This window comes from Rhipicephalus sanguineus, chromosome 1, assembly GCF_013339695.2.
Source record: "Rhipicephalus sanguineus isolate Rsan-2018 chromosome 1, BIME_Rsan_1.4, whole genome shotgun sequence".
NCBI lineage: Eukaryota > Metazoa > Arthropoda > Arachnida > Ixodida > Ixodidae > Rhipicephalus > Rhipicephalus sanguineus.
In genome coordinates, this window is record NC_051176.1 from 265301858 (window position 1) to 265326997 (window position 25140).

The following is a 25140-nucleotide window of genomic DNA, read 5'->3' on the forward strand; positions in this document are numbered from 1 at the left end:
TGACCGCGCTCGGCGCGCAGGAAACGCGGCCATTCTTACGTCAGACCGGAACTACCTGTGACAAGGAAGTGACGAAATTTGAATGAAGGCGCGTCACTGCAGCATCTTGTCGAGCGGATCGCCTTACCTTTGCGTGATATGTTTGGTGCTTATCTGTTTCTTTCACACTGCGCGCAAGAAAGCCGCGATATCCACCTTTTATTTCTCTGCACAGCATAAAACTCAGGGGCAGCCACTGCGGCCTTCTTGCGGACATGCGATAGTTTCTTGCGCCTGTTTATATAGTTTAGGAAGAATAGATAAGCACCACACATCGCACGCAAAAAATAAGCGGTCGAGCTGTGTACTTCAGACTACGCGCCAATTTTATTGACCAGATTCTGCTTAGACGCGCCTTGATTCAAATTACGTCACTCCCATGTCACCGGTAGTTTTGGTCAAGTCACAGAGCGGCCGCGTTTCCAGCGCGCCGGGCGCGGTCAGTTTCGACACCGTCACTAAAATTCCATGAATACTTCAAATTACGCGCAACATTCGCGATTTCTGAAAAAAATGGGTATGTCATAAATTGTGACGCCAAACAACTTTCCCATACAAACAACTGCATGTCCTCAGATCAATAATTAAAAATTTAATCAACGAGTTGTTAGTCACCTCAATGTCACTTTAGCTGCGGCAAAATATTCCCGCCTCGACGTAGAGTTCGTGGGCGAAAACGACAGAAGCCCGACTGTCCCAGGACTACTATAAGAAATATATTGTCTAAAAAAAAAAAGGACATCGTGTACACTTCGTAGCAGAAACCTGAGGAACTTTAGCGTTTACGCCGACAGCCTGCGAATTTTCTACAGGAAACAAATTTCCGGTGCATCCGTTACGGCTTGCGCCTGCAGACTCATTTTGCCGCCCTTCTACACATCGTCGCAGACGCCGTATTAAACGAGGCAACAACGTGCGCATCAAGATCGGTACGCACCGATATCGGAAGGACCGTCCATTGTCACGTTTCCATTCTGGGCGTATCGCGTGCATTTAGGCGCCGTACTTTCGTGCGTCGCGGCAGGTAAAGCGGAACGGAGCCGAAAGCAGGCGCTGTCCAGCTGCCGTTGACAGCGCGCCGGTTCAGAAGTCGACCGGGTATTCAACCCGTATACGCTAGCAGGACCGCTTCACGCCAACACCGTTTTGGACACATCAACTCGGCTTTTTCCTAGCTTAGTACACGAGGATGGAATAATAGTTCTCAGGGGCAACCAGCGTACCGAGTTCGACGAGGTCAAAAATCGTATCACTGTAGGAAGCAGGTTTCAGTGAGGCCGTCAGTCGGTTTAATACAGACTGCGTAAAATCGAAAATGTTCTTTAAACGAAACGGTTAAACTAACGGTTTTATCTCAGTGATGAAAAATTATATACACCCAAATCGTTCAAAACTGATGTACTATATACCTTGCTGTGAAATGGTCCACTAAGATACACCCTTGAAAATTCCTGCAAGCTCCAATTTCGTTGTTCAAATTTGTTCGCTTTCAACTCTAACTGCTGCAATTCAGAGAACCGCGATAGAGCAGATTGTCTCAAACATTTCTGCTGCATGAGACAACCCACTCAAATACATGTAAAACACAAAAGCTGTCATGGGGATACCTGGACTGACTTTTTGCATTTCGGACAATTTCTGGCATCGAAAATTATTTCACAACCTCATTTAAACCTCACGCAGGGCCTCTTTCAAAACCTAAGAACAACAAGGTTTACAGGTCCGAAGCTCCGCATTAAAACAACACATTGCGGTTCTGTTAAGCGCACCTGTTAGCTAATCGAAAGCGACTAACTTTGAGTTTACAGCTTACACAAAATTGTTGCAACGCAAGGTAAAAAAAAAAAAAAAAAAAAAACTCATGTCTTCCAGCAGTGTATTAATTTTGTGCACTCTATAGAGTGCACAAAAAACGATACCGCGATTCTATAAACAGCACCTGTTCTTTATAGAGAACAGGGGCTGTTTACAGAATCGCGGTATCGTTTTTATTATGGACTAAGTTGAGAACAGAGTTCCGCATTTGAACACAAATTATCAATTTAACTTTTGTAAAAAAAAAAAAAAAATAGACGACCGGAAACAATCTGCGATCACTCGATTTTATTATTTTTTTTAAGTGCAACGAAACTTCGTCAAGTTCGGTGCAGCGGATGCGGCGAAAAAAAAAAAAAAAAGGAAAAGTCCACATGGAGGACGGATGGCAGGTGTCAAGAGAAGAGGGCGAGCGCGATCTTACGAACACCGCACTCGAACACATCGAGAATGGGAAACCCTAGTCTGTGACAGTGGACGCGGCCCGGTATACCACGCACGGCATAATCCGCGCAGCCAGACGCGTGCGCCCGTTCGTGCGAGGAGGTGGTCCGACCACCACCGCTGTCCGGGTGCAACAAAGTTCACAGCTGAGCAACGGTGACAACAGCTGCGCTCTCGCGCTGTGGCGGCTGCGCACGACCGCGGGAGGCTAACGACGCACCGGAGAGTAGCACATAGCGCACGCGCGCAACGTTTCCGATCAACGCTTGCACACCGGAGATGGAAATGCCATAGAGTGTACAGCGCCCTTATAATACGCACCTACACTCTTACGCTTGTTTTGTAAATACTGTACACAGCATATGCGCCGTGCTTCCAATAAAAAAACACGAGACGGCGCTGCGAAGCGTACTCGATCGAGCGGTGAGGTGAACCATAATACCGTGGAAAACCACGATTTCATCGAGCTTGCATCAACATGCATGGAACAGTCGGCTCGCTAACAGAGCTACTTTCCTCGAAGTGAACCCGGTCCTGGCAAAACAAAGCGTTACGCAGCACAGAGCAGGGACCTTTGAACATGTGTTTACGAACGGCAGCTGGCGTCTTTCAACGGGTGCCAAGCTTCGCACTATTGAAAACAAACACTAGCAGAGATAAACATGCCTCCCGTCAAACACGATACCTGCGTTTCCCGCCCCGAGTTGTGAATATATACATATATACATACACTAACATCAAAGATCGTGCTCGAAGACGCGCGCTTTCGAGCGAGGACTTGTGCGACGTTGAGATAACACCTTCGGCAACGCCGCATTTTCTATCAAACCGAATTTGCAGGTTTTGCTCCTCAACGTATGCTCCAGCTAAGCCGGAAGGGCGTCTGAGTGACTTCAAGAGAACACGATCTGAGAGCACCGAGTCTACAGTAGACAACAGGGCAAGCCACATGCAACCAAGTTAGTGGAAGCCGCAAATCTGGAATGTTATACATCTGTAGAGATCAACCTGGCGGGAGACTAACAAGCGACAAGCACATAGTGGTCCTGCAGAGCAGCAGCGGGCGTGGCAATGCTGCTAGTCCACAGCTGTGCCCCGCTGGGTTTCCTGTACCGCGCTCCGGAAAAGCAGTCGTCCCGTAGCAAAGTTTTTGTGCTTATGGGTGCAGCGTGGAGAGCTAAGTGAATAAGTTTCACCCAGAGAGAACCTTAGCGTTATGAGCTAAAAAGCCATAATGCACACTTCCGGGAGAAGGTCGCCGATAGATTGAACAAAGCACAACAGACGAAAGCTCGGCGGTTCAGACGGCACGTGCGATGTGAGACACTGAATGGTGTACGCGCCATATATCGTCTAATACAACGTTGCGCCAGCATAAAAAAAAACAAAAAAAAACGCGGATTCAGTGAAAGGAGCACTGCTGGTCCCAGGCTGTGACGTGCAGGGCGCATTGGGCCGCACGATGAATTCACATTTCGCGCACCGTCAAAAAGAACGTGGCGTGTTCAGACACTCCGCGTTGACCTTGCGCGCCAGCTGCGTGGGAACGTAAGCAGTAACATTGATTAACGCGCCTTCGATGCGGCACGACTTCCATCCGGGCCTCGAACGGCAGCACAAGCCAGAATAGCCAACACACGCAGCGAGCATATGCTTAACGGTCTTAAGAAAGATACGCCTGGCAGAGGCTCGAATACCCTCACTACTGAGTATTTCCAGACGCGCAGGGCTCTGGTAACAGGATGATGCCGGAAAATGCTGCCAGTTTTCTACTATACCTGAAGCTTCATACGATGTCAACCTTACGGACGGAAGGAAAGACCAGCAAATAGTGTTCGGCCTCCATATTAATCATGAATTTATATAAAACGCGCCGCGTCACGATCGTGCTTCCGGCAACACTTATGTACAGAAGCAGCACGTAAGAGTATAGTTCGGCATACGTTACGGTGAGATTGTTTTTGAAGATTTGGGATGAGTGATGAATAATCTGAGATGAAGCCAGTAATGCAAAGCTACGGCGACGCTCTCGACGTGCACGTGAAATATCGAATTCTCGTGTCTCCTGTATATAATTGCACGGATCCGTAACTATAGAGCACCTAGCAGGGGTCCAAGCGTGGACAAGTCACGATTATGGAAGAGGTTTATAAAACCAATAGGCTAAATACGAACAGCGTGTCTAAATTGTGGCTTACATAATATACTTAAGCGACCATCCCATTAAATTTAACTTGAAGTTTTTTTAGCAACAGCTACAAGAACGAATGTTTCGTGCGCAATTAAGGCGGAGATTTGGAGATGCGCCAGAGAACTACACGATGCAAGGTTTGCAGTTTTATGACTGGCAGTATTGAGTACGCTCACGCAGCTTGGCTGACGCTGTAGAATACTTGTAAAATTTGAGTTGCTAGCACGAAGCTCGCACACGTTAAACCAACATAGTATATAAGGGAGTTTTTCGGGAGGGGGAGTGGGGGGGTCTAATATACTTTATGCATGTTCGTGCGTGCATTTTTTGTGTGTGCGTGTACATAGACATGCAAAATTGAAGAATTTCAGGGGTTTGAAGCTGAACCCCCACCCCGGCTAGGCCAGTGCAACATAGCTAGCGCTGTGTAACGCTTGGGAAATCAGTTGCTGACGCGTAACGCAGCAGCCGACAGAACGACAATGGGATAAAACTGTAGAACCGAAAAATAAAAGCGCTCCAAGTCACGCGTAACAATCGCATAGTACTGCCGGATTCCCTCAATATGCCAGCCTCGCTTCGTATTCTATCCACGTCAGAATAAATCCAGCAAATCTTAGTGCAGTCAGATTCGGAGAGACTGCGGTGCAACACCAAATCCCGTGTTTCTCAACGCGCAACGGATCAACCGGCAACTGCGGCACTCAAGAACTATCGATTGACCGTTTTCCCATCGGTAAGCATTGATAAGGACAAAACGGTGGTTGACTGGAGCCGGGGAGAGGCGATGTCACGGACGGAAACACGGGGCGATACGGAGGCACACAGTCACGGCAAGACTTGGGGCTGTGCACGCCCGCGCAGAAGACTATCGGTCCCTCTTTGAGTGTTTTGGACATTGAGGCAACTGCCTCCACTGCTCAGGAACACAGAGGCCGTCTATTTCAGGCTCCACCCCAGCCCAAGTCCAAACAAAGGAAAGATAAGGGAGAACCACAGCGGCATGCCAAAGTCTAGTAGCTGCGGCCAGTCGCGTGCTCAACACAGGCACACCCGCTGTTTAGCGGCTGAGATTAGACAGTAACCATGTGCCGACACGTTAATGGCACGCCGGCAAAGGTCGACAACCAAGTGCTGACCGCTGACTGCTCACCGCAAACTGCGCCATCTGCTACACCTCACAGCGTGCGGCGGATAACCAATCAAGCATGCACGCGTGTCTTCGGACTATAGTGAAGAGATCTTTCAACGATTACTGCCGTGCTCCGTTGGAACCGCTCAGTCAGCTTGAATACACAAATGTCAGTATACACTTGCGCCACGCAAGGTTGTAACGATGCGACACGACGCGGCAGATTCTCGAGAATACGATCCGCGTCCGGCAGACGTCGAGCAAATTCTCAAACTCGGCTGACTCGCACGCGCTGAATAGCCCATGACACACAGACGAGCCGTTCCGCGTCGACTGACATATGCGCCCTTCAAGAGCTTTGCCAAACAAACGTATACTCCGGCCGCACGGAGTCGCTCCCAGCGGCGAGTGAGCACTTAGAAGGGGGCTGCACCCCTTCGATCGCCCCAGTATCGACCTGGTTGTGCAAACCAGCGGACGGCAATAGCAGCCTGTTGACGCCGCCGGTCACTCGATCAGACGCGACAGGGGCGGGAGCTGCCGGGCGGCCAACGCGACGACGTGAAATTATTCTGCGACACTCCGCAGAGACGGTCGCACGGCCTGAGAACAAGCGCACATTACGCCGGCTCCACATTACGCCGAAGCCCATCAGCTAAATGTAACGTGTGCAGCACAAGCCAGTCCCAAGTCAACCTTCGGTACCCGTTATTCGGTTCACTAGAAAGCATCAGACCCGCCAGCATTTCAACGCTTAGCGAGTGGAACCGACATCTCGAACGATGCTATAGCTGTCCCTGAGAGGAAGTAGCGGGGGCTATGTACCGAACAATGTGATAGCTGTCCCTGAGAAGTAGCAGGGTCTATGTAAAGCAGATGCAACGCATTCAAGGTAAATTATTACGTGCCAAGCAATAAGAATATGGAGAAAAGACTGACAGATTCTGCGCAGACACAAGGCAGCATCTTCGCTGATGCAGAAGGCATACACTGGGATGCAAGGAAGGGTGCGTGGACGAGCGACTGACTTCGGGGGTGTGTTAAATATAGAAAAAATAATAAATTGCAAGTTATTAATTAACGCGTTTATCGAGTCCAGTTGATACGTATGATCGATGCCGCGGCATGCCTAAGAATTCTCAGTTTGTCCTCCGCGTATTCTACAACAAGCATTTTTTTTTTACCTAAATAAAATGGGTAAAGGCCTGGATCACAGGAATTACGCTTACTCGGCTGCGCTCACGCAGCTCCGGTAACCGCGGTCAACGCTGAACACAACTAATCGCGTGACGAGTCCTCCGAGGAGCGCATATGCTTTTCGATTTCGAAGCTATTCGCCACCGGCTATATTTGTACCCTTTTGACACATTAATCGGCAAACACGTGCCTGATATCCAGTCACTGGCACCAACACTATCACGCTGATCCAGTAAATTGTTGGAATCTTACACTGCTACACCGGTCTGCCTCAAAAGTCTTAGCTTGACATAAACACCTCATATGAATAATAGCGAAGCTCCAACGGAAATTTGCGCATTTGAGACAGGGAGGAACACCGCAGGAACGGGACAACCCCGCGTATGACGAATACAGGTTGCGCAACTTCCCGACAAAAACTGACGACAGCGCTAGGCAAAAAAAGGCCGATAAGGTCGATTGACAGATACCACTACGTTCGTTTGACCGCGAGAACGAATATCCGATGAGTTGACGATTAACACTACTCGCTTCTCTGTAACAATGACGACTCAGAGGAATCTCAAACGGCAATTATTTGCCGGCTGCGAAACTATCTGTCCACACCTCGCCAAGCGGACAGGGAATGAGTCATCAGGCGGGATGACCCAACCGGACCAGAGTACGTGTGCCTGACCGACATATTTCTGACCGGCACACACACTCGAGTGGCTCTTGTTAGGTTCGTGCAAACGCCACATGTGGTGACGCATGCTGAAGATGTTAGTGCCCAGCGTTACTTGAGCAAGAGCAGACTAATGCCATGGAGAAATTTCTATACACAATACACAAGGCAGATGCTTCAATTACTGCGAGAACTTGACAAGTTATTAATGTCATCTGACACGTGCGGCTGCACTGCCATATTAGGCAGTTTTAGAATAGCGTACGCAAAGCTTTGCGTTGGCTTTTCACGCAACTGCGCATGCGTCGTACGCTAACCGCTTGCGGGCTCCCGTTAAGTGACGGAAATAGCGGGCCGCAAACGCTAACGCTAACTTAGCGTACGCTATTCTAAAACTACCTATTGTATATTTAGTGTTTTCCCCGTTAGGGAATTCGCTCTATCACCAGACAAAAGTTACTTTATGATAAGTTGGCTCCTAAAGCATACAGAGTTGTCTTTTCGCTGCAGATTTTGAGTACGATTTCTCGAAACTGTCGCAAGTCAGTTCTAAATGAACAGATTTTTGAGCATTACATTGCTGCAATTAAAACATGTTGCTTAATGATATTAAATCAATTAAAATAGCTTAGTTGCATAGGCAATTACTGCGAATTTTTTTTTCTATTTGCAGCATGTACTGTGAATCTTGGTATGTTCCTCGAATCAATGAATCCTATGAATCAACTTAAAGATATACATAATCAGGGAGTTGTCGCAGACACATGCATTATACGAGACTCGTCTTCAAGTCCGTCTGCACTATTTCTTGATACTCAATTTAATATATAGATAATGTTTTTGAAACTGGAGGGGCGTGAGCGACCCCTGTCAGCAGCACGATTTTTGAACAATGCGTATCCCCTCACCCACACCCAGAAAAAAAAAAAAAAAAAACGTACGTTGTCTTTCGCCGTGCAAAACAAGCAATTAAGCTTTATTAGTTTTCTAGAACACATTCGTTGCATTGCACTAGTTTAGTACAGCTAGGCACAGAGAAAACCAAGTTTTTCGCGTGGCCATGCGGTTGCGCTTGGTTTGGTTTGCGAAATTGACAAGAGCTAGCTCAGTTGCACTTCGGATTCACTGTTTTTCAGACATATTCAAGAGTGGTGAATTACTCAGTCCAAATATTCGCAGGTCGACGAATAGATGACGAGCACCTGGCGGCAGCAGCAGGCAGCTCCCAGGCCCGAACAACACGGGTAGCTATTCCCCCCCCCCCCCCCCCCCGAGGGGCTTAGGCACAAACGTTCTCCGGGGGGGGGGGAGTTGCGGGAAGGGCAGGCAGGTGTGGTCGAGTGTCATTTTGTGCTCTGTATGCCATGGCAAAAAAAAAAAAAATCGGGGTGGGGGGCACGGGCCCGGTGTGCCACCCCCCTGGCGTACGCCACTGTCCCCCCTTCCTCCCACTTTTCGTTAACACCAGGATTTGGCGGCAGCGCATAACGGCGAGAGAAAACGCGAAAACATGCGACAAACGCGGCCGAAAGCAGCGCACTCTACAAATCCAATAGAAATGTTGTCGGCTGGTACAGCCTTTTATAGGCTGAACTCGCGCCGCAATGACGCCTAGGCTACAAGTCACAATTGTGCTGCACAGCAGACGGCCCTTATCATGTGGACAGCAATATACAAAGGCCTGTCCGTCACGCGCACTCGATAACAAGCTCCCCGGGGAGGGATCGAGAAAATGCTTTGATCCACAAGCGAACCACGCGCCGATAAAGGCCGCCCACCAAAAGTGCGTGCCACGGGTGCAACTTTTAGCGCATAAAAAAAGAATAGAAAAAAAAAGTAAAGACTACTCATTTTGACTTGCCGATTGGGTTTGGCATCATGAAAACCCAGATGCGCACCTTGCTTGACTCGAAAGCGTGGTTAAAAAAAAAAAAATACGCGCGACGCTGTGCAGGAAGTAGAGAAATACGCGAGACCCGAGGGGTGAAGAAGCGAATAACCTTACTGCATTCGACACGGGTCCCCACCGTCTGCAGGGGCCCATTGGAGGCAAGATGGGCGACTGCACATCGTGCCTTTGTGTAAAAAAAAAAAGAATGAATAAATATATAAAAAATAGCGGACGTCGCAGCAACGGTGCCAGTGAGCTGCGCACGGCAAGAGGGTTGCCAAACAGTTCGACAAGAATGCAAATCGATACCTTCCAGCTCAATTTGGATTTGCAAACGTTGTCGGGCCGATGAGCTCGGTATGAAGACTGCATTGCCGCGTCTCGCAAAGGAATACCGACCAGTGCGATCGGGCGCTTCCTAATAAAATGCATGAACTATAACATGGTAGATCGACACTGCGCAGCTGATCTTGTATACAGGCCACTTGCCACCGCAGCGTTCGCATGTTCTTGAGATTACTGAACGCAAGCCAATCGTCAGTAGGTCAACCAGCTGGAATTGACGCTGGAAGGGCGGGGCGCTCGTTTATTAAGATATCAACAAGACGAGCGAGCTTCCTTCGTATACACGTCGCTACTTTCAAGTGTATGCCAACTTCCTCCTCAGCGTGTACTCAAATACAGATTTCTCTTTATTGCGGCTAATCAAAGTTCAAGTCCGCTTCAGAATTAGCCAAGGCAGTCACGTGCTGTGCCGAACAATGAAGAACCAAAAGCCCCCAACTCGTTTCCGCTGTCGAATTTTATTTCGGTACTACACCCAGCGCGGTGAACTACTTCGGCGCGTCAATCATGCGGAGCAATAACCTTTACTACCCTTTCGAAGAGCATTTTTGCTGAGCTACAATAAAGGCGATCACCTGCGCCCGCAAGTGGCATCAAAAGGCATTTAGAAGGTTCTGCCAGCAGTGTGGAGCAGCGGAGGCAAGCGTGTCTTGAGGCAAAGCTTCACAGCTGCGTTGTGCAGCCCCTGAAATAACGCCGCATTCGCTTAACTCCTATCCGACCCAACCCGGGACACGCCCATAAGCGCGCCTTATTTCACAGTATGGTGCCAGTATTTTAAGCTAACTAATGCGCAGACTAAATACGCTTACATCATTCTTCAATCCTTTAGCGTACTAGGAAGTATAAGTGTGTTGAACCGCGAGTTCGTGGTTGACGTTCCACCGGCAAAGCCACGGAAGCCAGTGCCTCGGCACTGATACTGCGCAACGCAGTTTCGCCGGTTCAACCGTGGTTATGCCTAAATGCGTGTAGAGTAACAGTGACGTTTGCTTGCCCGCCCACTTTCACGGGAAAGGGTTGATCACTACCAAGGGCGATGCTCTTTCGAGAGGGAACAGCTCAAGTCGATCTTGGGAAAGGGGTTTGAGCCCGGCTCTAGTAAATACGCCCACGCTACTACCTCATTACGTTGTAAGGTGCGGGGTCATGCACGGCATCAACTAAATCAAACCATAAATTGAGCGCAAATCCGGCAAAGCAGTGCGTACTCGTTTGAGGGTTTACGCAATATCCCCTCGCATTGTCCGCAACGGAGTCGCTTGGATAAGCGGCAAGTCAAGCTATTGTATTTCTACGAGATAGCAAGATTTTTTTTTTCTTTCTGCTCGACCGAACACCAAACATGCTGGAAGATGGCAATAAACCGGACGCGAAGCGTACGAAGGGGCATACACGCATACGCTGTCACGCATCCTCTGAGCCGTTCACCGCGGCGCATCGTAGTGACTCAACGACACCGCCTTGAGCGTGCGCTGGCGGCTGAGTCATGCTGCGGAAACAAACTAACCTCGCTATTTCGCACAAAAACAGGTTGCCTATTACGTTTAACCAAGCATGTATTATGTATATATAGCAAAGACAAAACACCCTCTCCTGTCACTCCCTCCGTCCTTCTCGCCACTGGTAGTTCAGGGAAGAGGGGTGAAAGAGTGATTCAACTACCCCCCCCCCCCGAAGAAAATATTTTACACCATTTTAGGCATAATACAGACACGCAAGAAGAGAGTAAGGTAGGGGGAGGGGGGGGGGTGCAGAACCACCAAAATTTCCCGAATCCTGCATGGTTACGCCCCTGCTTCAAGCTAACTAATGGTGCTCGCTGTTTCCTGTGATAAAGCGTGCAGGCGGCTGACAATTACGGTCAGCTGAACGTATCTGAAGTCAACTGACCATCTAAGTAAATACCCATGCCTGTTTAAAGTTTTTACGTCGCATTACAACGTAACCGAGAATGACCGCGGCATTATCCCTGCACACAATTGTGCAGCACAGACTGTAACCGAACAGCACGGGACGCGAATTACCGTGCTACCAGTGCTGAAAAAAAAAAAGAAAAAACGCGCTTTTTTTTTAAATGCCAAATGTCAACTCTGTGTCGCTACTCCGTGCTAAATATCCTTAACCGGAAAAGTAAAGAATGAATGGAGCATTTATTTGGCTTTCACCTCATTCGTCTAGTCGAAAGGAGGTGGAAGGAGCATTGAAATATAAAGGAGAAGGAGGGGCTGAAAGAGTGACGTCCTACGGATGATTTGACACCGCACGGCCGGTCTCCTTCCCCTCCAAAGTTAAATAAAAGTTCTACGCCATTATATTAAGCCGCTATACAGCTATCAGTAATTCGCAGCAGCTATATTAGTTCTGGAGGATGTAAACAGGTGTCAGACAAAGAATATGACGCAACAAACAACCAGAATAGGGCTAGAGATTTTTTCTAGCACCGCTGAAGTGCACAAGAAATACTGCGGCGAATCGTACAGCTGTTGCTCTAAAAACAAAAGTACCAAGAACCGCCGCCGCCTCTCGCCCTCGGAACCGCAGAGCAGTTTCCAGCGCACTATACTAATAATCCGCACGGGCGTGCTTTCCACTCTTCTAGGATTTTAAATTTATTGACGGAAACTGGCGAAAACTAAAAATAAGTACTCGACAGAGGCAACTCGAGAAATTCGCATTATTAGTCGGAACTTTTTTTTACCGGATTGTTGCACGCACAGCGTCCAAACCAAAGGGAGCAAAGAAAAAAAAAAAGCTCGCATCTCGCGCCTGCTGTCGGGCCAAAAACTGATGTAGGAAGGCGGGAGCGCGATCCCACTTGACGGGGGTGTTGGCTCCAACCGGAGGAACTGTCACAACCACAAAGCGGGCTCGTGAGGGGCCCGGTTCGGCTGTGGCAGCACCTCGTCTGGTAGCCTGTCCGCAGCGGCCAATCTTAACAGACACCGCCCATTCCGAATTTCGGCAGTTCGAGCCCGCGTGAGCGCGCCGAAAAAAGAGCGCCCGGGGAGCTCGGTGCGAGCATGCTTACCAGGCCTTGACTCGAATGAGCAGCTCTCCTTCGGCCGCGGCGGGTTCGGGCTTCTTGAGAACTTTGACAGTCTTGAGGCCCCCGAAGCCGGTGAGGACGATGGCCCGCATTTCTTTGGCCGGTGGAGCGGCGGCCGCTTCCTCCGCCGGGGCGGCCGCTGCCGCCGGCTTCTGTTCCTCCGTCTTTGTTGCTGCTTCGGTCTCGGACATGACGAGTTGCTCTTTACAGCTAAAGGCCTACGCGAAAAACTCGAACGGTGCTCAGCCTGCGACAGCGGATCACCGAGAAGCAGACGTGCAGAGCCTAGCGAACTGTGACTCAACTGGTGGCAGTTGGCGGCAGCGTTTGACAGCTAGAAGAAAAGCAACGCGCGCGCGCATCGCGGGCTGCGCAGGCGGCGTGAGAAGGCGACGCGGACGCACACTCTCGCGACGAAAGTAGTCCGCGGGCGGCGGCGGCGAGCAGTGTGGCTAAGCCCGCTCACCCGGGGCCAAGCAAGCGCTGCGACGGCTGCGCGCCGCGTTCTGTGTGGCGGGCGGCGGCACCCTGCGAATAAACCATTGCTGCCACCACCTCCACGAACAACGTCGCCTCACGGCGAAGTAACCCGTCCCTTTGACATCGCTCTCCATTGTGTCCATGAGCGATGAGGTGCGCTGCTTGCAAGCGACTCTCGCTCGAGAAAGTGGCGTGCGGAGAAATTCGGGTGACGTGTAAAGAGCCATCAATCTGATCTACACGTCTTACCAGTCAGCGAAACGAGCTCGCGTTGGTAAATGCGTAGAGGTTACTTAATCCGCTGCTTTGCATCGCCATATGATATTTCGGAATAGCGTTAGGGCTGGTTTTCGGTTTATCTTATTGTACCTCTGCAGAAATTTCTAGCAACTATCACTTTGTGTAAAGGTATAACGAGAACTGGGGAAAGGATTAAAAATCCTCGAACAGGGGGTGTCGTTAGAGTCAAAGTTTCGACAAGTGATCTTGTCTTCTTCAAAGCAGCAACTCTTCAGTTGCTCTTCTGAAGAAAACAAGACCACTTGTCGAAACGTCGGCCTTAGCGGTGTCCCCTGGGCCCTGCTCGAGGATTTTTCATCTTTCCAAGCCTCCAGCTTCCCCTGAACTTCTGCCTTATGAGAACTTGGGAAGATGAAGTCGGAGTGTCAGATCTACCCTCCTGCATTTTCTTTCCATCTCTCACTCTCTGCAGGTTATCGCGCAGGCGGGGCAAGTCGCTGGTGGCACTGCATTTCCTTTACTTCAACGTTATTTAGCTTAAAGATCTTACATTGGATGTATTACCAGGAACATATGACCACCAGTAATAGCTACTTAATACAAGTTCTTTAGCAGCGCCCAGTGCGTGTTTTTGTGTGCCTCTTCCGCGTCCCTGTATTTTGCGCCGTTTGCAGCTTAAATATAAACAGCCAAGCCGAAGTTTTCACCGCGTGCATTTCCCTGTGGCCTCCAAAATACCAACTAACCAACCTGTGCATGATGGGGCTAGGGTTTATAAAGATCGCACTTGATGCAACCCAGTGGCTTAGTCATACATTTTAGTAATTACCATATAGCAGCAATATTAACCACCCATTGTGCCCGATGATGATATTAAAAGATAGCGAAATCAAAAGTAAACTTACGTGTATAGTTGTTGCAGAATGATGGATCTACTCCTCGTCGACTCATGCGTGCTTCAAGTTTGACAAAATGGCATACGCATCACAAGCTGCGCTTTTTGTTCTCGCAATTAGTTCAAATAAGAACATAATTTTTATGCGTACGCTCACTGAAATACATTTTCTGAGTTTGACTAACTCATTTACATTTTATGCACTAACGATTTCTTAATCACTATTCTTTGTAAAGCGCAGAGCGCGCTGCCGTGTAACGCGAAGCAGTGGTTTGTACGTATGGAACTGTCATTTTCGATATCTTTCTTCGTGTGTGTGTGTACTTCTTACAACTATGAAGAGCGGTGACAAATTGTTCCTTCAGCTCGTCTCTTGGAAGACAGCGTGGAATAAAGTTAAAGATTGAGTCAAGTTCTGGGATATCGCGTCCCAAACCACGACAAGATGCACTATGAGGCATGTCGTGGTGGTTACGCATAGCGCGCTGTACTCGCAGCTTATTTGAATCTGCATTTGTTGTCACTGAGTGGAGACCTACCGTGTTTATTGAACGGAGCCTTGTAGCGTTCCCAAAGTCTCTGCAGACGAACAAGTTAACCCTTGCGCGCCTCTGCTTCGATTGAGCAATAGAGCGCGCCTCCGCGTCTCAGAGAACGGCCAGGGGAGCCGCATGCGGCATCGAAAGCCGAGCCCGTTTAGACTGGCTTCTGGATGTGCGCGCGGAACGGCACCGCCTTCTCAACAGACGTATTGTTTGTGTATGCCGCATCCGATGCACGCGGTACGTGAAGTCTGTTCGCTCGCAAAACAATGACGCTGGGATCACTTTCGACCTGTCGGTTCCCACACGGCTCTCGTTGCACCGGTGAGAGGCGAACAACAGCTGGGGTGACGCGAGTTGCACATGCTACTTAGCGGCTGTAACGGATGACTGACGCCATATATAGTTTGAGTAAAGCGCTGCGGTATAGCACGTTCAAAACATGAAACAGGTCTTTTCTTTTTAACGTGAGAAGGCAACCTGCAGTGCAGATGTTAAGGGCCTGCTCAGCCTTGCTTTGACAAACGTGAAGCGACATTGTGCAGGCAGGTGCTAAGGGCGGCCGTAAATGTACCGTGAAAGGCGCAGCATTGCTTGTGAACGAGCTCAAGGTTTGTGTTTGTGTACCCACGTTCTCACACTCCTAGATACAAGGTAAATGAAATTCGTCAATAATTTTAAATATGGAACAGGTCGTAAAAAAGTTTCCTGAAAGGAATGGTTCTGAGTCAGTGCAAGTGCGCGCCTCGGAGCCAGTCTTGAGCACACGCAGCACCATAGGCGTACGCACAGGGGGGGCAGGGGGAGCGGCCGCCCCCCCTAATCATCTAAGAGGGGGGCGCAAAATCTACCCCGTACATTGACCCTTCTAGTCACCTAAGAGGGGGGGGGGCGCAAAATCTGCCCCATACATGGACTTAGTAGGGTGGGGGGCGCTGGGATGAATCTTCGGCCCCCCCTAATGGGGAACCCTGCGCACGCCTATGCGCAGCACACAGTATTTAAGTACTATAGTACAACGGGATATCGCACTTAAAAGGCCACTAAACCACTTCGAGTTCAAAGACGAGAGAGAGGTTTCTTTCTCGCCTTCCATCCCGGCTGCGGCGGCCGCATTTGCGATGGAGGCGAAAATGCTTGAGGCCCGTGTGTTTAGCCTCTAGGTGCAGGTTAAAGAACCGCGGGCGGTCGAAATTTCCGGAGCCCTCCACTACGGCGTCTTTCAAAATCATGTCGTGGTTTTGGGACGTTAAAGCCCAACAATTATTATTATTATTATTATTATTATTATTATTATTATTATTATTATTATTATTATTATTATTATTATTATTATTATTATTATTATTATTATTATTATTATTATTTTTTATCTTTTCACTGCCCTTCCAACAGGCGCTACCTTCTCCTCGCCGCTTATTTCTTCATAAAACACGTCGACAATGTCAGCACTATGTGTTGAGCTGTCAGGATTTCGCGCTTTTCGCCAACACGCTGTTACCTCCTCTTGCGCAGTCGAAAACGCACGACGTGAAATCAGTTAATCGCGCAGGATAACCATGCGAGACAACAGCAGAACGGAGTGCGACTGCATGGCAAGGGTAGGAGGCAATTCACGACTGATATCTCTCATTTGCGGACCAATCTAGAGCTTATTGCCTCATGACGTCACGTGAACAGACTGCTGGCGTCCCAAATTGTGTGCCGAAAGGACGGGAAACGCCAGGAGAGAATAACGCGCTGGTTCTTTGTAATTTCAGAGGTTGTTTAGGGGCCCTTTAAAAAAGATCGCGTATACGCATTGTCATCCCACTTCAAATGTACCAGAGAACTGGAAGAATTTCAACATTTGAACAATCCATAAGAAGGTAGCCGTTAAAGAATTGAAGAATCATATGCCTATAAAGGGACGGGGGGGGGGGGGGGGGTGAGGGCTTAGCTTACGTATTGTGCAAAATATACACTAAATTAATTTCCGTTAGAGCTAGGCCGCTCCTTTCCCTCGATAAAAAAAGTGAACAGGCTGGCCTCAGGGCGGGGTATTTCACAACTGATCCCGTTTATGCCATTACTCAGCGCACGATAGACGAAAACACAGACAGACGACAGGACAAGCCGCTTGCTCCCAACTGAAATATCGATTGTCCGCCACGGTGGATCAGTGGTTACGGTGCTCGACTGCTGACCCGAAGGTCGCGGGTTCGATCCCGGCCGCGGCGGTCGCATTTCGATAGAGGCAAATTCGGTAGAGGCCCGTGTATACTGTGCGATGTCAGTGCACGTTAAAGAGCACCTGATCGTGAAAATTTCCGGAGTCCTCCACTACGGCGTCCATCACAATCATATTTTCGGACGTAGAACCCCAGATATTATTAATATTATATGAAAGATTTATTGAAAAGGAAGCATATCTATATAAATGCGCAAAAGGGGCAACCGCGCATACGTGTCAAGAACATTGGTTACAGTAACCAAAGGCCAATTTCGATATGAAAAGTGAAAAAGGTCAACTGTCAAGAAAAATAAATTGCTTATCATCAAACCAACTGCCACTTGTTCTTCCTGTTCCCATGCTAAGGGTATCGAGACATCGGCGGAGTACAAGAAACCTCTTTATATGACGTTCATAAATTTAAAAAATGCATTCGATTCACTAGAAATGCGAACAGTCATTGACTGCGTCGTCAAGGGGTATACAGGGAGCACATGTGACTCCATCCTTCTGTGACTGCCTTAGCAGGTGTCTTCAAAGAATATACATCTCGTTTAAGGCGGGATGTTAGACTGAGAAGGCGCTATAGAAGCGAGGTTGAACAGCGGTTGTTCACCTCGGTATTACTGTGGTTATGGTGCTCGAATGCTGATCCGAAAGTCCTGGGTTTCATCCCGGCCGCGGCGGTCGCATTTCGATGGAAGTAAAATGCTAAAGGCCCGTCTAGTGTGCGATGTCAATGCACGTAAAAGAACACCAGATCAATAAAATTTGCTGAGCCCTCCACTACGGCGCGCCTCATAATCATATCGTGGTTTTGGCACATAAAACTCCCCGTATTATTATTAATGTTGTTATTTCAATTTATTCAACAGCGGTTCTTTGCAGATGACATCGAAACAACGCTTGAGATGATTTGCAAAAAAAAAACATGATTCAGATCCTTAGTTAATGACAAAGAGGAAGAGTCGTGTAGTGTTGGAGCACTTATGGCACTCATTACGATATTATGACCGGTAGCTTATACCGCTATCCTTGAAGAGAAAAATGCACAATGATATTTTTCTACCGGGACTAACATGTACAGTGACATAAAGTGACAGGGAGACAGCACTGGGGATTTTAGAGCAAAGAGTTGTAACCCATATTACAGTTTGCGTTAAAAGGAAAAAAAAAGAAGGGGGGGGGCGGCTGGACCCGACTGGGCCAAGTAATGCGCCGGGAGGATATGATTGGTGTTCAGTTATACACTCTAAAAAGTTTTCGGGAGAGAGAGAGAGAGAGAGAAACAACATTTATTGAAAAAAAAAAATGTGGTTCATTGCGGGTGGGGCCCTTCTTCCAAGGCTCCACTGGCTATAGCGGCTCGGCGGGCCTGACTTAGGGTTGCCAGTTGGCTTCCCAGAGTCCGTTCAGCGAGTCGCGCCTCCCACGACCACGTGTGTATTGGGTGCGTATGTCCTGTGTCGACTGTAGCCGGTCGCTCGGGACAGCGGTAGGTTATGTGTGTGAGTGTTGGAATATCTCCGCACCACGGGCATGCGTTGGGATATCTCTCTGGGTGCATGACGTGAAGCCTATGCAGATTCGGATAGGTATTGGTCTGCAGGCGGCGCCAGTCCCGTGCTTGGTGTCTGTCGAGGTCCTTGTGAGGAGGTGCCCCGATGCGGCGATCTAATCTTTGTTTGTCTAGGATGCCACGCCGTGTCACCCCATCATCTGTGTCCTCTTCAGTGGCGGGTCGTCCTGGGGCTCGGCCGCTGAGTACTCAAGCTTGGCAATGAACTAGTTCATTTCCATCCTGGCCCGTGTGGGCCGGACACCAGACTATCCCCTGATCAAAGAGGAGTTCGCTTCCCAGTAGCTGGATGGCCTTCGTTGGTAATATGCCCTTGAGGTACATTCGACAAGCTGCCTGCGAGTCTGAGACCACGTAGGCAGAGATACCTTGTTGGTCTGCCATTCGAATGGCGAGAGCGATAGCAGTTGCCTCGGCTGCCGCGGAGGATGAAGTAAGTATGGTCGCGGAGTTGGCAAGTTTGCCCCGGTTGACTACAGCGAGAGCGTAGGCGGGAGCTTGCCCTTGCTGCTTTGGGTAGGGACAAACGTCTGTATAGTAAACGTCAGGGTGGTCCTTTAGTCGTTGGAGCTTCTGTACTCGAGCTTTGCGGCGTCCTTTATGGTGATATGGATGCATATTGCGGGGGATTGGCTGCGTCACGATGCGTTGTCTGAGATTTTGTGAGAGTAGGTCGGTGGCTTCTGAACAATATTGCGGTGAGATTGGAAATCCGAGTCTTTGTAAGAGAAATTTCCCCTGTGGTGTGCCGCAGAGCCTTTCTCGCTGGGAGATGAGTGTGGCAGCTGCCAACTCCTCGAAAGTATTGTGCACTCCCAGTGCTAGCAGGTGTTGAGTGCTTGTACTGGTAGGTAGTCCAAGGGCAGCTTTAGTCGCAAGTCGAATTAATATGTCGGCTTGCTCCTGCTCTGTTTTGCGGGTTACCTGGAAAGGGAGCGCGTAGGTAAGCCGGCTCAAAACCAGTGCTTGCACAAGCCTCAGCGTGTCGTGTTCAGTCATGCTATTATTTCCTCTGGATATTCTTCTAATAAGTCCTGTCAGGCTTTTTATTGTATACCTCAGCTTATCCAGGGCTACCTTGACGCTCGTTGTTTCTTGAATGTACATGCCGAGTATCCGAAGGGTGTTAACTCTTCTGAGTGGGGATCCTCCCAAGTAAAATGTTAGCTCAGGTGCTCGTCGAGACCGGGACCTATATGGTCGTATATGAATGTATTCTGACTTTGCCGGTGCGCACCTCATCCCGGCTTTTTTTAGGTAGTCTTCCACTATACTCAGGGCAGTTTGCAGAGTATCCTGGCGTTCACCGTAGGAACCCCGTGTGGTCCAAAGGGTGATAGTCTGCATACATTGCAAAGCCAAGGCGGGTTTCATGAGTCAGCGTTATGGCCAATCTGCGTAGCCCGACATTGAAAAGAAAGGGAGACAATACAGAACCTTGCAGTGTGCCTTGATTGGGCATACTTAAGGGGTTGGATTTTATAGGACCCATGGCGAGAGTTGCAGTGCGGTTGCGCAAAAAAGTTTCAACATAGTTGTAAATGCGTTGGCCACATCCAATATCTTCCAATCCTTGCAGTATAGTTTCGTGAGAGATAGTGTCAAACGCTCTGTGCACATCCAATGCCAAGATTATGTTATCCAGACTGCCCGAGGGTGGATTCAATACTTCCTCCTTGAGTATGAGAAAAATGTCCTGTGCCGAGACACCTCTGCGGAAGCCGAACATCATAGTGGGTATGAGCTGCTGTTTTTCAACATGTAATTCAAGTCGCTGCAGTATGACTTTTTCAAACAGCTTCCCCAGACACGAAGTCAAAGAAATAGGACGAAGGTTATTCAGTGTTTTGGGTTTACCTGGTTTGGGTATGAGGACTATATTGGCCTTTTTCCACGGGGCGGGTAGGTCTCCTTGTGGTGTCCAAATTTGGCTGTTAAAATAGTCAGTGAGATCTTGTAATGTTCCTCTGTCTAGATTCCTGATCATAGCGTTGGTGACACCATCAGGTCCCGGGGCACTGTTTCTTTGGAAGCTTTGAGCGGCTGAATAAAGCTCCTCCACCGTGACTGGAGCGTCTAAGTTTGGATTGGGTGACCCCATGTATTGTCGCCCAGTTGCATTTCCCGACGTCGAGGACCTGGCACTGCCAATATAGATTTTTGCAAGCTCCTCGAGAAGTTGGTCGGCGCTCCCGTTATATTCAGCGGCTAGTTTTGTTAATGTATTTGTCGTTTCAGTTCTCGTGCTAGCAGGATCTATCATTGCACGCAAGATGGCCCAAGTTTTTTTGGTTCCTAAGGTGCCTTTTAATGAGTCGCAGAAAGTTCGCCAATTGTTTTGTGTGAGCACTGCAGCGTAGGTGTTGGCTTCATCAGTTAGCTGGGCGATTCGCTGCTTCAATTTATGGTTAAGCCTTTGGCGTTTCCATCTTTTCACAAGGCCCCGTCGGGCCTCCCACAGGTGTGCTAGGTGGTTGTCTATTGCCGGTCTGTCCACTGTGGCTTGGTACGCCTTTGTAAATTTAGCATGGATTTCAGTGATGTACTCTCCCCACTCCTGCGCTGTGGCTGGTTTGTGGAGTCTGTTCTCATGTGCATCACGGTATTTCTTCCAGTCTGTTAACTTCGTTTTCCCCAGCGGCCGTCTAAAGCGGGTGGCGTTGCATTGTATCTGTGTTATATAATTTTTTCTTGTGCTATCTCCAACTCCCCCTAACCAACCTTAATACTAGTATGATTTTCAGGAAAGTTTATTATAGTACAAAAATGTTTAGGGGTAAAATAGACTTCAAAGCTTCCCGGAAAAAATTGTGAACTTATGCGATTTGTCGCATGTTTGACCGTATTTTTCATACTGATGCGGTCCTAGTAAAAATCCTTGTCATGCGGCGTTTGATAGAAGACTTTGTCGTTAAGTAATGAAGAAAGTCTAATCAAATCATTTTTTGTTTTAAGGAAGAAAATAATTTTTGAATTTGGCGCTCCGTAAGTGCCCGACATTTCTTTTTGTTGCCACTTCGCCGCAAAGCACGTGGTCGCCCTTGAAGCTGAAACTCGTCACAGGCAGCGGCAAGATGCGAGATGTATGTCAGTGGCTCGTGAGTGCTCGAAAGTCTTGTCGCGTTGATGTCAGGGCGACGAGTAATGAATTCGCGTTACAATGTGAGCTTGCTTGGCGGGCCCAATGGGAAGTATGGACGCCCGAGAGCAGCCTATGGCGTCGTTGGCACAATGTGCTAGAGGCCGTCTGCACAACACGTATACCCCCAAAAAAAGTGTATACAATGTGCATTATTTCTTTCGGTATATATGTGTATGCTAGTTGTGCAGACGGCCCTGTAGCACACTGTGCCAACGCCGCCCTGCTCTCGGGCGTCCATACTTGGCCCGCCAAGCAAGCTCACATTGTAACGCGAATTCATTACTCGTCGCCCTGACATCAACGAGACAAGACTTTCGAAGACTCACGAGCCACTGACATACATCTCGCATCTTGCCGCTGCCTGTGACGAGTGTCAGCTGGAAGAACGACCACGTGCTTTGCGGCGAAGTGGCAACAAAATGAAATGCGGGCGCGTTCGGAGGGCCAAATTCAAAAATTATTTTCTTAATACAAAAAAGTATTTGATTAGACTTTCTTCATTACTTAACGACGAAGTCTTCTATCAAACGCCGGATGTGGAGGATTTTTACTTAGACCGCATCAGTATGAAAAATACGGTCAAACATGCGACAAATCGCATATTTTCTCTAATTTCACAATTTTTTTCGGGAAGATTTGAAGTCTATTTTACCCCCTAAACATTTATTCAATCATCAATTATTCAATAATCCTTTGCAATTCACAGCCATCTGTAAGGTCACATAGTTCTAAAATGTGTTTTGTGCGAGGTGTTGGCAAAATTAAGGCCATGAAGACCAGAGACGGCATGGTCTTTTCGCACTCTGTTTACTTGCCGGTCATTGCTGTAGTCATGCTAGCATGCTCGGCATGCTCGGTTCTTTCATGCCTCCAATGGAATCACTTACAATAATGTTTTCGTCGATAATGCAGTTCTTAACTCCACAATTCTGTCGACTGATGAGATCATGGCCGAGTGTGCCAATGCGTGCAGTGGTGGTGAAGTTTGGGAAAAAGGGCTGTGTTTTTGGTCTTTCACTGTTGCAAGACATGCGGCCATTTACAAGCCACACCAACCTGGCACTATGCCGAAAATACTGAGCAGGTCAGCTGAGATCGTCATTGCTCGTGGCATTATCGCCGGTGCATCCAGCGATAATCTTGTTTATGGATGTGAAAGGATCACGACGGATGGTCGCTTCAAGATACCGTTTTAGGTGCTGGCCACTCAGACACTGGGTTTATTCGGAAAAAATGTACACTCAAGTTATCATGGCAGGAGCCACGTGGCACAATGGGTATCTATAATTAGTGCAGGAAAGTAAGTCTCTCAAGTCGATAATTGATTATAACAGCTCAACTCCCACCTACCACAATGAATTTGCTCGCATTGTGCTGATCAGATGGAAAAAAGGTACAGGAGCCAACGCTGCACTTTTTTTTTCCATCAATAACCACTGAGATATGATTGTGCATTTCACTACGACTCTCACTTTTACTTTTTTTTTCCATTTCCTGGCTCCTACATTCTTTTTGCACATGGCCTTGAAAAATGTATCAGCAGGGTTCTACTTTATAAAGTATAGCATGAGTGCTGCCTGCAGACAGCAAAGGCCTCTGTTTTTTTTTTTTCAGAACCAATTAATTGGCTTCCGTGTAAACGAGACCAGTCTCTAACCTGTGGATAAACCTGTAGCCTTACTGCAAATGCTTTGACTTGTTAAGAATGTTCCTTCCAGTGTCGAATCATGTTTTGCAAATAAGTTGCAATTTAATTTATTTGTCAGTGTGTCGTAAAGCATTAAGTTTTATCTGTTGCTACATGAAGCAGCTGCTGTAATAATGAAGCAACAAGCGTTGTGTTAAAATGTGCCTTTTTTTTGTAGGACCCCATCAAGACGCATCATGTGCCGACAGTGACATACAATGGAAGCTTGTTGACTTCAAGGGTATTTACTATGCGCCTGGAGGGCCTTGATATTAAGGAGACTGGCAGGAGCGTAGCCAAGGGGAGGGGGGGGGGGGCTGGGGGGGTTCAAACCCCCCCCGAAATTTTTCAGTTTTGCTTGCGTATATAGGCATGCGCACATACAAACGCACGCACGAACATACATAAAGTATGGTTGAACCCCCCCCGAAAAAAATTTGTGGCTACGCCCCTGGAGACGGCCTTTTGGCAGCCATTGCCACACAAATCGCGCTATGCTGGGCGCTGAACATTGTTTTCGGCAAGAAAGCTCAGCGGACCTTCGATCTCCTGTGTCAAGTTCTGAAAGTTCAGAGCGTCTTGCGGCCGACGTCACTCGTCCGTGTGGCTCTAACCATCTTGAGCCAGTGAACAGCCAGACTGATTTCAATAAAGTATTTTTCTCACAAATAGATCTGGATTTCTACCCTCTCCTGGAGCAGTTGTGTCAGACTTGGCGCAACCCGATGAAAATCATGTTCCTCAAAACTTTTTTTCATTTGCCGATTGGAGAGCTGGACTGCTGGTTTCTTGAGGAGCACTCAATACAAGCAAACGTTACTCCATCGAGAGGTATTGAGGATGATTATAACTGCATGCTGTTCCGATGAGGAATGTTGTGAAAGAGTAAATGTCGCTCCCATGGGGGTATTGAGAGATAATATACATTCCTCCCTGTGGGACTAATGGGAAAGAGTAAGTGTTACTCCATTTAGGTGTTCAGAAAGAGCAAGCATTGCTCCCGTGGGAGTATTGACAGAGAGCATCCATTCCTCCTTGTCTTGTAAAGAGAAACCGTCGCTCCCCTGGGAGTACTGAAAAAGACTATCTTTTCCTCCCTCGGGAGTATTTGTAAGGAGCAAGTGTCACTCCCATAGGAGTATTGACCAAGAGCATCCGTTCCTCCCTTTAGGAGTTTAGGAAAGGAGCAACGGCTGCTCTCTAGAGGAGTAATCGAAAAGAGTAACTGTCGCTCCCTTGGGGGTATTGATGAAGAGTAACCGTCCCTCCCGTGGGAGTATCGAAAAAGACTATCCGTTCCTCCTTTGAGGAGTATCGAGAAAGAGTAACCGTTGCTCCCGTGGGAGTTTTCACAAAGAGCATCCGTTGCTCCAGTCAGTTACTCCCTGAAGGAGCAACTTCTACGAGGAGTAACGGTTCGTCCCGTCGCAGTTACCCCCAAAAAGGAGTAATGGGTGTGGCAGGTTAGTTACTCCCCTAAAGGAGTAACCTCGACCCCCCATTTCCTCCTTTACTTTTTAGAGTGTATAGACTGGCGGAATGGGTACCAAGGAAGGAAGGAATACGAAAAGGAGAAGGCAGGGAGGTTAACCAGAC

The 25140-nt window shown here is 48.4% G+C and overlaps 1 protein-coding gene across 2 annotated transcripts in view; it reads right to left on the reverse strand.

Annotated features, from left to right (window-relative positions):
* The window catches only part of LOC119378885 (synaptic vesicle membrane protein VAT-1 homolog-like), a 54494-nt gene extending 41409 nt beyond the window's left edge, over window positions 1-13085 (reverse strand). The window contains exon 1 of one of the 2 annotated variants that reach the window (XM_037647942.2): window positions 12750-13085. In XM_037647942.2, the coding sequence (XP_037503870.1) occupies window positions 12750-12958 (209 nt within the window). In that variant the 5' untranslated portion in view covers window positions 12959-13085. The remainder of the gene's footprint in view (window positions 1-12749) is intronic. The other variant, XM_037647943.2, reaches the window with a different exon arrangement.
* Between the last annotated feature and the right edge of the window lie 12055 nt (window positions 13086-25140).